General features: G+C 46.6%; 1 protein-coding gene across 1 annotated transcript in view; it reads right to left on the bottom strand.

Moving 5' to 3' along the window:
• The window catches only part of prom1a (prominin 1a), a gene marked incomplete at its 5' end in the record, with an annotated part of 63,405 nt that overhangs the window by 30,963 nt on the left and 19,942 nt on the right, over positions 1–12,500 (bottom strand). The window contains 3 exon segments of the mRNA XM_083686865.1: positions 772–977; positions 4,712–4,738; positions 6,157–6,215. Of these exon segments, the coding sequence (XP_083542991.1) occupies positions 772–977; positions 4,712–4,738; positions 6,157–6,215 (292 nt within the window).

A 12,500-nucleotide genomic window follows, 5' to 3' on the forward strand; every position in this document is an offset into this window, starting at 1 on the left:
AGACTCTGCTCTGTCTATCTCTCTCTCTAGCACCGTGGGGGAGACAGAGACAGAGACAGAGACAGAGACAGAGACAGAGAGGAGTGTTAGGTAGCTCCCCTCCCTGCGATGCTGTATTGTCTCCACAGACCGTCAGGCTGCTCCAGCCAACTCAATAACCCAGGCAGGGGAGATCATGTTCCCTGCAAACACGTCCCTGATGGCCGCAGGGCATTAATGTGATGCAGGGCTGTACTGCAGCCAGGTGATGGACTGTGCTGCTGGTCGTTGGTGTGGGAGAGAGCAGTGGACCAAGAACAACTGCAAATAAGATTTTATCACGGTTCTCCTCAGGAGGTTGGAACAGGGTGACGCTGGCGTTGGCGTTATGACAACCAGACTTGTGTTTATTCATGTCAACATGCGCAAGAAATACAGGTAAAAATTCTGCTGAATTCACTGAGGAACGTCATAATGCTTTCACTTCTGCTTTCGTACAGAACTCATGTAATGAACAGAGTGTGTGTGTGTGTATGTGTGTGTGTCAGTGTGTGTGTGTGTGTGTGTGTGTGTGTGTGTGTGTGTATGTGCGTGTGTGAGTGTGTGTGTGTGTGTGTGTATGTGCGTGTGTGTGTGTCTCTGTGTGTGTGTGTGTGTGTGTGTGTGTGTATGTGCGTGTGTGAGTGTGTGTGTGTGTGTGTGTATGTGCGTGTGTGTGTGTCTCTGTGTGTGTGTGTGTGTGTGTGTGTGTGTGTGTGTGTGCGTGCGTGTGTGTGTGTTGGGGAGACTCACGTGATGACGAGGGAGGTAGCGAAGAGCAGCGTGGAGAGCAGGCCCCGCTGGCAGTCTGCGTTCTTCCTCTGGCGCTGGTGCATCTCGCCGCCGCAGTTGTCACAGCAACGACACATGCAGAAGAAGAGTCCGATGAGGGGGAGGAGGACGATGAAGAGCAGGCCCAGAACAGCACACACCAGGAAACCTATCTCATAGTAGATGGCCTGGAGGGGAGGGGTCGGCGGGGGGGGGGGGGGAGAGGAGGGGAGAGAGAGGAGAGGAGAGAGAGGAAAGGAGAGAGAGGAGAGAGAGGAGAGGAGGGGAGAGGAGAGGAGAGCAGAGAAGAAGACAGGAGCAGAGAGGAGAGGAGAGAGGAAGAGATAAGATAACGAGAGCACTGATAATGTTGAGAGCCCACAGCTGGCAACACTTCACCTGTCCTAAAGGCTTTAATTACACAGTAATAATAATAATAATAATAATAATAATAATAATAATGTCAATAATAGGGGTCAAGTGATACTATACAGTTTGGGACATCTACTGGCATCTACTAGCAGCAGCTAGGACGACTATCTTCTCAAACATAATGCCACACAATGTCACACTTCAAACCAGTGACTGAATACACACACTGATAACAGGTAAGGCCCTCCCTGAACTTAACTGACATTCTATGCAGCAAGTAGGCACATACTAGACAGATGAATGCTCCTAATAAATATCAACTGTAAAGTAATGCTGCAGGACAGTTTTACAAATGCATCTACATGGCTGTCGGGAACGGGAACAGGTTAACATGAAGGACAGACATAACACACACGGTTAGGACGGGACAGGGAGAGTTAGACCACTTTAGTACTGTAGGTGTGTGAGAGTTAGACCACTTTAGTACTGTAGGTGTGTGAGAGTTAGACCACTTTAGTACCGTAGGTGTGTCCTAATGAAGGGGAGAGGCAGTGTTTCTAGAGGCACGTCTACCTCAGTCATTATGGATGGGGACGGGTGAGATGCATGAAGGTATGGGAGACAGGGCTAATGGGCAGAGAAGATTGATCTTGCGAGGCTTAAGAGATTCTATTTCCACCGAAAAAACAAGTGTCTGATTTATGAAGAGATGTGTCCCGTGCACCACGTTCCAATTCGTAACGTATAAATTACCGCGATTTCATTGATCTGACGTCAGACCCGAGGTGACAGAACATGGATTCCAAAACGTTCAAACGTTCAGAGAGAACAAGATGGCCGCCGGGGCCCCACCTCTCCTCTCTAGTGATGAACGACCCTCGCCCCCCCGCCCCCCCGCCCCCCGCCACCCAGTTGATCTCCCCCCCTATCTAAACTCCGCTAAGCCAGGGCTTTGAGAGGAGGAGAGGAGTTGGGGGAGTGGGGGGGTAATTCCCACAGAGTATGTAATGTGTCACAATGATGTTTGAATGCCTCCTCGTTATAGGACGGATCAAAGCACCGCCACTATCAAAGCGTCGCCACCCCCCCAGCGGCTGAGCGAAGGCCTGGACGGTCCCAGGGCCGCGCCCCCCGACCAACGCTCCCTCTAATCTTTATCTCTCCAATAAGCCAGCGAGCCGTGACCCCCCCGCCGTCTGATCCTGAAACCTGCCGGAATAATAAGAATATTAATAACACGCGTTGTCTCTGAAGCCGTCCTTTCTTCTCCCTGATGAGGCCTTAGTCAGTAAGTCTCTGGCTGATTTGAAATCTTTCGGCAAACTTTTTGAAATCTCCCGCGGAGGCTGAGTTTGGGTATTAATCACGGGCTCGGAGCTACCGTGAGGCTCTGTCAGGCTGCCTGCAGTCAGGTACTGTAGATCCTGGAGGTTTGGATAAAGAGCGTCTTACCTAAAGCCCTCAGGCTTTGGGGCTTTCTCGCTATGACTCATCAGCCCATGGGACAATGGGGGACTGGTAATATAAATCACAAAGGAACGCTGTCCCTTCCCAAACAGTATTACAGCGTTCGGGCTTTCATCGACTTTGTGCGGTTTTGTTTGGCGAAGTTTGTCTCAAGGTCTAAATGTCGACTGGTTTGGGGGTTTGATGGATTTTCCCCCTGGGAAAAGAGACGATTAGAAAGTTAGATTTTTTCAAGATCATTATCCTTGAGTCTGCACCTCACACATAGTGAACTATTTTGGGGTACGTATCTTCATAATATGATGAATGTCCCCACAGAGAATAATGCATGGAACCTGAGCTGAGTCTGAACTAAAATAACAGATTTTGGTGTCGCAGCTCTTTGTGTGTGTGTGTGTGTGTGTGTGTGTGTGTGTGTGTGTGTATGTGTGTGTGTGTATGTGTGTGTATGTGTGTATGTGTGTGTGTGTGTATGTGTGTGTACGTGTGTATGTGTGTGTATGTGTGTGTACGTGTGTGTATGTGTGTGTACGTGTGTATTTTCTCTTTGTGAGCCTCCCTCATCACTGTGAGTTTTCATTACTTCTCAAGGGTACAATACCAGGTGGGCTGCTGGCTACTGCCTTACTATTGGCTGGCTGGACAGCAAGCTGAGGAAAGATCCCCACTCCTATCCTCTCTAGAATAACTCTTAGATGGAGAGAGAGAGGGGGGGGGAGGGGGGTGGAGAGTGAGAGAGTGAGAGAGGGGGAGGTGGAGAGTGAGAGTGAGAGAGATAGAGAGAGGAAGGAAGGGGAGAGAGAGGAATGGGAGGGAGAGAGAGAGACAGACAGACAGACAGAGAGAGAGAGAGAGAGAGGTGGATACTGTAACAGAATCTAATGATGGCTATAAGCCGCTATTTCTGTCCCATCAAATCCTTTGTAGCAGTCAATAATCTCTTTACATGGTTAAAACTGCCCTCTAAAGACCTGCCCTTGACATGCTGGTAACAGATACCATGATGAATCCAGATTTCACTGCATCCCTGGGGTGTTGAATCATTGTGATATATTACCATCCATATATCTGTATGGATTTATTCACATCACATCACAGGAGTGTCTGTCTGTCTGTGTGTGTGTGTGTGTGTGTGTGTGTGTGTGTGTGTGTGTGTGTGTGTGTGTGTCAGTCGGTGTGTGTGTGTGTGTGTGTGTGTTTGTGTGTGTGTGTGTGTGCGTGCATGCGTCTGTCGGTGTGTCAGTGTGTGTGTGTGTGTGTGTGTGTGCGTGTGTTAGTGTCTAGGGAATTACTGGGGTTTCTGTCCGCATCAGCACCGCCCAGATCAGACTGTGGCTCAGACCGCTAGTCATGTGGTGTGTAGAAACCATATTGATGTATGACAGGGTGAGTTAAACGGACAGATGGAGGGATGGAGGGATAGAGGGATGGAGGGAGGATGGAGGAATGGAAGGAGGAGGGAGGGAGGGAGGAATGGAGGGAGGAGGTATCTGGGATTATACAGTCGGGTGGGAAGGGTGGGGATGGGAGGGGAAGGGCTACTGTATGTAGTGTGTAGTGTACAGTACAGGGTGATGGGGGAGGACTACTGCACTAGGGAGTGTGGAGACTAGGGAGTATGCAGACTAGGGAGTATGTACTCCAGGAAGTATGCAGACTAGGGAGTATGTACTCCAGGGAGTATGCAGACTAGGGAGCATGCAGACTTTGATAGTATGCAGACTAGGGAGTATGCAGACTAGGGAGTATGTACTCTAGGGAGTATGCAGACTAGTAAGTATGCAGACTTGGGAGTATGCCGACTAGGACAGTATAGTACTATGGGTGAGGAGGAGGACTACTGTACTAGGTACTAGGGAGTATGCAGACTAGGGAGTATGCAGACGAGGGAGTATGCAGACTTGGGAGTATGCAGACTAGGACAGTATAGTAGTATGGCTGAGGAGGACTACTGTACTATGTACTAGGGAGTATGCAGACTAGGGAGTGTGCAGACTAGGACAGTACAGTAGTGTGGGTGAGGGGTTGAACTACTGTACAATGTACTAGGGAGTATGCAGACTAGGTAGTACACAGACTTTACCTGTAGCGTCAACACTATGTTCTCTGGCTGAGGGGGCCAGACCAGATGAAGAGAAGCATGCAGAACAGATCAGAACAGAAGACAAAGGCAATGCAGCATCAAAGAAAGAACACAAAGCCATAATCATAAAACAAACATGTGGATGAAACAGCAAAATCAAACAACTCAAAAATGGACAAGTATACCCACAGAGTACAATGTAGAGACAGACAGCCTGTAATACTGTAGCTCCTGTGTGCTGTAGACTACAGCCCATCGTCCTTCAGACGATCCCTCAAAACCCAGCTTTTTAAACTTGGGTTTAAAAAAAAGGTTTTATCTTTAACTATTTTGTTATTGTTATTTATTTATTTTTAAATTATTTATATGTATCTATCTGTTCTTGTTCTCTCCATGAAATGTAGTGTCTTCGAGAACTGAGAAAAGCGCTATACTAAATAAATACATTTTTATTATTGTTATTCTAAAGTGATGGTACGGGATAAGCCTACTGTTGTAAACATGGCGCTAATGAGCAGAAACGGTCCCTGCCGCATGCCCGCAGCGTGGTGCGGTGTGGGGGGTACGTGTGTGATTCCACGCAGCCCAATGCCCACAGGCGCTCGATACAAAATGAAAGTGAAACTTCTGAAAGTGAAACTTAACAATACTGCTGCAAAAGTTGGTGTTGTTAAACTAGGGATTCTGTTGGCTGAATGAGGTAAGTCATTAAATTCATAGAGTTAATTCGTACGAACTATACATCGACAATCCAGATGTTTAAAAAAAACAACAACACAGAAATAGTCGTGATATCCCATAGCTTCTGTTTAAAGGGATGCCCCACTTTTTTTTTCACCTGGTTTTGTGGAACATCCCTTTAAATTGTGTTTTAGATATTGTGACCTTCCATTGACTGGAGGCTTCATTAGAACAATCTGTCTGCAGTTCCACAAACCCTGGCAGAGCTCTGTGCCAGCTCCAGCCCCCTCCACGGGTCCAGGGGAGGGCTAGGGGATCTTCAAAGAAGAGCGTCTTGTTAATTAAAGTTGTTTATTAGGCGACACACAAATGATTTCGTCCTCTGTTTGCTTTCGTGTACAGAGCCAGAAGCAATTATGTGTTTTTTTTTTTTTCCACTGCGCTAACACAGAAAGGAAGGCCTCGTCTTGGCTTCCAGGAGCAATTAAGAGACCGCTTCAGAACAGGCGCATCAGGGCCGACTACTGGAAGGCTCACAAGTGTGTCATATCCCTGTCATAAAGGACTGCTAACACAAGACAGAGAGCTGACTGAACGAAAACATGAGAAGAAGCACAAGCAAACATACTGCACATGCAGCAGTGTATACTGTGAACATATGAACACACGCACGCACGCACACACACACACCCACACACACACACACACACACACACGCACACACACACACACCGACTTACAGTGCAGCACACACACACTGTTACCTTCTGATACTCCGATTGGATGGCCCCGAACTTATCCTTGGCGACTTTGACGACGAGATCTGAAACGACAGGAAGGAAACAAACACAGCGTGAGATCTCCTCCTCCTCTCCTCCTCTTCCTCCTCCTCTCCTCCTCCTCCTCGCCGAGATGCCGCCGCCACAGTTTGTTACACAACACCGCTTCAGCACAGACACAGAAACGCTCACAACACCAACAACCAACCAATGACCTTTCACCTTTCCCCTTCACGTACACGCCACAGAGAAGTAGGTTAGTAACTGTGGAGGCGCGGCGGAAAGCACTCAGAGAGTAGGAGCTAATAGCTAGCAGTGTGTTATATCACGTCCATAGGGACTCGGCATCGCTATCTAAAGAGCTAGTCCAGAAACAGGAAGCTAAATGAAGCTTTGGCAGCGGTGGCTGATTCCCTTAAAGGACCTGAGCTGTGCTGTGCTGTCCTTCTGTCAGTGGAAGCGGAAATCGGAGGAGGGGCTCATTGTAATGCACGGAATGGAATGAGGAATGGTATCAAACACGTGTGCCCGTCCTCCGATTTCTACCTCCACCAGCCTCCCTTCCCCTCCACTGCGTTCTATTACAGTCTATCCTCTCTTAATTAACATAGATTGACGCAAACAGGGAGGCAGGTAGCCTAGAGGTTAGAGAGGCCGGCCAGAAATCAGTAGGTCACTGGTTTGATCCCCACTCCAGGAGGGAGCCGGATGTGAGCTGGTGACTGGAGGGTTGCTGGCATCACATCTAAGGTGCCTACCGCTGCCGTTGTGCCCTTGAGCAAAGCACTTAACCCCTAACTGCTCCATGGGTGCCGAAGAATGGCTCTGTTCTGCACGTATGTTGTCTCGGGGGTGCAGAAATACCACATTCCAAACAGTGATTGATTGGCAAATAAAACATGGTTTGTTGGTTTAAATAAAAACATGAAAAAAAGTGTTGATGTGTTGGACAGCTTGAGATTCAACAATTCCTTCAGCTCAACCACTGGGACTGGTGTTTTACTACCACTGGGACTGGCGTTTTACTACTGGGACTGGTGTTTTACTACTGGGACTGGTGTTTTACTACCACTGGGACTGGCGTTTTACTACTGGGACTGGTGTTTTACTACTGGGACTGGTGTTTTACTACCACTGGGACTGGTGTTTTACTACCACTGGGACTGGTGTTTTACTACTGGGACTGGTGTTTTACTACCACTGGGACTGGTGTTTTACTACCACTGGGACTGGTGTTTTACTACCACTGGGACTGGTGTTTTACCACTGGGACTGGTGTTTTACTACCACTGGGACTGGTGTTTTACTACCACTGGGACTGGTGTTTTACTACCACTGGGACTGGTGTTTTACTACCACTGGGACTGGTGTTTTACTACTGGGACTGGTGATGTTACAAGTCAAACTGGCACCAGAGCGGAAGACAAACACCCATAAACACTCACACTGTATGTCACATCACTGAGACACTCATCTAATAAAAAAATACATACTTTTCTGCCTCTCTGAGCTTACCTCTCTTCCCATCTCAGCCTCTCTCTCTCTCTCTCTCTCTCTCTCTCTCTCTCCCTCCCTCCCTCTTTCCCCTCCCTCTCCTTTTCTCTCTGAGGCATACTAGAGGGTCTTCCTATCTTCTCTCTCTCTCCCTCTGACTCTCACTCTCCCCTCTCTCTCCCCCTCTCTCTCTCTCTCTTGCTGCAATGCAGGGGTTTTCAGAGACAAGAAGAAAAATAGTGAAAAATGCTAAACTATAGACACACCAAAGAAAGGGGGGGCGGGGTGTGGAGGGGGGGGGGGGGCGTTGACAGACACTTTATAGCCGAGATGGAACCATCTATTATTTAGAACATGTGCCGTGTATTAAGAAGAGGAAGAGCGCTCCAGGCAACTCTTCCACCCAATTATTATTAGGGCTTTATTCTGGAGATAAGCACTGGGGGCTTTTAATACATTTCATGAAAAGCTAATTTAATTTTCTTTTGTCTTGAGATTGAATTGTGTTGAAATTAAGACATATCAATTGCACAACTCTGGCGTACAGCCATGCCATTAGAGGAGAGTCCTCGGCTGGATGATATTTCCTCAAAAGTGGTTTCAACTTTCAGGCTGTGTTCAAATTATAAAATGTATTTCATCCGAGAAATCAGAGGACGGTCTCAATGTAATGCATGGAAATGAAATGAGGAGGGGTATCAAACACACTTGTTTGATATTGTTCCTCGTTCCGTTCCGTGCATTACAATGAGACCGTCCTCTGATTTCTACCTCTGATTTCTACTTCTGATTTCTCCCTCCGCCAGCCTCCCCTGTTATCTACAGCAGGCTAATATGATGCAGTACAAACAGAGGGAAGGTGACCTGCATGGCAAACAGCAGCGGCGTGGAAGTAACCTGTGAGTCGGTGCCATCTTCCTCCTCCACCCACTCCCTCCTCCTTTTCCTCCTCTCCCCCCTCCTCCCCCTCCTCTCCACCCTCTTCCTCCTCCTCCTCCCCCTTCTCCTCCTCCTCCTCCTCCACCCTCTCCCTCCCCCTCCTCCTTCACCCTCTCCCTCTTCCTCCTCCTCCTCTCCACACTCTCCCTCCTCCTCCTCCTCCACCCTCTCCCTCCTCTTCCTCTTCCTCCTCTCCACCCTCTCCCTCCTCCTCTTCCTCCCCCTCCTCCTCCTCCTCCTCCCCCCCCCCCCCTCTCCCTGGTGTACTGCCACCAGACCCACAGGCTCCTTGTTGGCATTTCTGTGTCCCCTGCTCTGGTGAAAGGCCGTGTCTGCTCTACTGTACGCTGCAGTGGGAATCCTCTCCACATTTCTCTTCAATTCTGAATCATACTGTAGAGCCAATGCAATGTCATCACACATGGCAGGACACTTTCATAACACTCTATCAGTGTAGACCAGGGGAGGCTGGTGGAGGCAGACATCGGAGGACGGGCTGGTTGTAATGCACGTAATAGAATGAGGAATGGTATCAAACACCTGTGGGCCTGTCCTCCGATTTCCACCTCCACCTGCCTCCACTGATCTATACATGCAGTAGTTACTGTCATTATACTGTATGCAGCAACTTTGGTGAGCTACTACTTGGCTTGGAATCTAGATGATTATGGTTTGATTGAAATAGTCAACATCCACATGCAAACTGTCAACATCCATGTGCAAACTGTCAACATCCATGTGCAAGAGTTGACGATCAATGCGCCAACACTGACAAAGTGACCGTTTCTGATCTGTACACACCCACCTGTTTATTCTAAGGTCCATGACACCATTAGCATGCGTACACCCATGTCACATGTTGCTAACTGGCTAATGGGATTAGCCTGAGGAAACTCCGGCTATGCTAACACTAGCAGGGGAAAGTGAGCGACAACGACCTTTACCTTACTAACCACAGCCATCTGTCTCAGCTGATGCACACTTCCTCTCTCCTTTCCTGTTTCTCCTTGTCTGGCAGCTTAGCTACAGATTTAGCAACAACCCATGACTGTTGTTGTCTAGCTGGTGATAGCTAGTCACAGGGGTTATGGTTAAACAGTGATAGCTAGTCACAGGGGTTATGGTTAAACAGTGATAGCTAGTCACAGGGGTTATGGTTAAACAGTGATAGCTAGTCACAGGGGTTATGGTTAAACAGTGATAGCTAGTCACAGGGGTTATGGTTAAACAGTGATAGCTAGTCATAGCTTCCTTCTTCTAGCATTGTGACTGCCAATGGCACCTGGTCCGAGCATAGATTTGTTCTTATGATGGCTGACGATTCACTAAGTTTAGACAAATGTACTTGTTGTAAGTTGCTTTGGATAAAACCGTCTGCTAAGTGTCCAAAATGTCCAAAATGTAAATGTCATAGTTCTGGCTAAACAGCTACAATAGTCATAGGGGTTAGCTATATATATAGATCTTGAGGACAGGCTACTTCTCTTACCTAACCCTAACTTTAACCAAAACCATTACCTAACCCGAACCTTAAACGTCTTCAGTGGCGTAGCACACTAAGGCACATACCATATCATCGCAAGGTCCCTGGTTCGATTCCGGCCATCAACATATCCTGCATGTCATCCCTCCTCTCTCTCACCCATCCTTCCTGTCAATCTCTACTATCTCTATCCCAATGAAGCAGAAATGCCCTAAAAAAACATATAAAAAAAACCCCAAAACGTCTTAAATGTCAACTTCAATGAGGTTACGTCAGAGCTCGGCCGTCCCAAGCATCCCACTTAGCATTGACCCCCCTCTGTCTCACACAGACGGGTGTTAAAGCCTTGTCAGAGGGGGTATTTCTCTTGGCTTTACTTTGAGCTTCCTGCTAGCCATCATGTAATACTGAGTTGCAGTTTGGGGTCAGATTCAGACAGAGATGTTCATAACGGTTTATGAAACAAAAGCAATAATGGTTTTGGTCTGTCAAGGGTGGCTCGGGTCAGACAGAGAGGGCTGTGTGTGGGCGCAGCGGACAGATTTCATTTAGACATGAGATGAAAGCCTTGCAGCGCCCGTAACAGGAGTCTGCAGCTGGTGTCAGCGGCGCCAGCAGTGACAGGCTCCAACTGACCGTTCAGGAGCGAGACACTCTGACCTCAGGATGAACCCAAACACAGCTAGACCATCATAACAGATCGACAAGAAAACGTAACGGACAAAAAAACGAAATATCACAACGGAAGAGAAGAACATACAAGGGAAGAAGAACACATAACAATGTACCGCAACTGTTTGGAAAGTTCACATCTAAATTGGAATAGTTAAATATCCCTGAGCGAAAAAGTTTTTGCTTCATATACAGTGCTTGTACAGTATAATGAGGTTTTGTTTTATTAATGCATCTGATGATGATACACCAAATAGGAGAATTACACTGTTGTTAAAACAGAGGCGACCTATTTTCACCAAATGTGTGCTCAATTTTCCAAACTATCACAAATCTTGGGGGATAAGTATGAAGGATAAGAACATAAATTACCAAAGTATTTCTCCTGAGGTTCCTCGGGCTTCCTCCACCGACATTAATACATTACATTGGGTTGTTCTGGTGGTGCTTGGGCAATTAAAAATATTGATCAAGGACCTCTTTGTTGAAAAATGCGGTCGTTTTTCTTGATTGTGTTTTATAATGTTATTGTTAATGTTGGTCATGTTATTGATTGTTTTTTTAATAATTTTCTATGATGTATGGTTGTAAGTTGTGTGGATGCAGGGCTCCCTTGCAAAAGAGGCCTTCGTCTCAATGGGACTCTAACCCTAACCCTAAAATAACTTATATTCACTAAAACATGTTTATGTAACATTAAACATGTGTCATAAAGCATTTATATCATTGTCATAAGCAATGGCAGCTGGAGAACTGTAGAGGTAAGTCTATACAGTACAAGCATACTGTAGGCCTGACAGCCAAGATGGCCAACTGACTTCTATCACTGCTTACAGTCTCTATACAGTAAAAACATACTGTACTGTAGGCCTGACAGCAAGATGGCTACCTGACCTCTAATACTGCCTCCAGTGTCTATACAGTACAAGCATACAGTAGCTAGCCTGTCAGCAAGATGGCCAACTGACCTCTAACACTGCCTACAGTCTGTGGCAGTGTCTCATCGCTAGCTGGCCATGATCTTGACACATGACGACATCAGCTGTTAGACTGATTTCACAACATCCATTATGTAAGAGAGTAAGTCGAGGCAGATGCCGTAATGCAGGGAAGACATCCAAGAGGGGGAAGACATCAGATGTGTTTTGGAGTCAGAAAGGGCACAGTCGGATAGTGATACAGGCTTTTTAGAAAAACCACAACGGTTGGTAAAGCGTATAGCATCTATTACATAAGAGAACAGAAAGGGGGATGTGTCATATTGCAGAGATTATATAAAAGAGGGGGAAGAGATGCGGTGTGTTTTGGGGTCAGGGAGGGGATCGTCGGATAGCAATGCAGGTTTTAGAAAAACATATTGTTATACTGTAGTACAGCTACAGTACATTGTTATACTGTAGTACATTGTTATAATGTTGTACAGCTACAGTACATTGTTATAATGTAGTACAGGTACATTGTTATAATGTAGTACAGCTACAGTACATTGTTATAATGTAGTACAGGTATATTGTTATAATGTAGAATATTGTTATACTGTAGTATATTGTTATACTGTAGTACAGGTATATTGTTATAATGTAGTACAGGTATATTGTTATACTGTAGTACAGGTATATTGTTATACTGTAGTACAGGTACATTGTTATACTGTAGTACAGGTACATTGTTATACTGTAGTACAGGTATATTGTTATACTGTAGTACAGGTACATTGTTATACTGTAGTACAGGTATATTG

The sequence above is a fragment of the Argentina silus genome (genome assembly GCF_951799395.1).
Source record: "Argentina silus genome assembly, chromosome: 15".
Taxonomy (NCBI): Eukaryota; Metazoa; Chordata; class Actinopteri; order Argentiniformes; family Argentinidae; genus Argentina; species Argentina silus.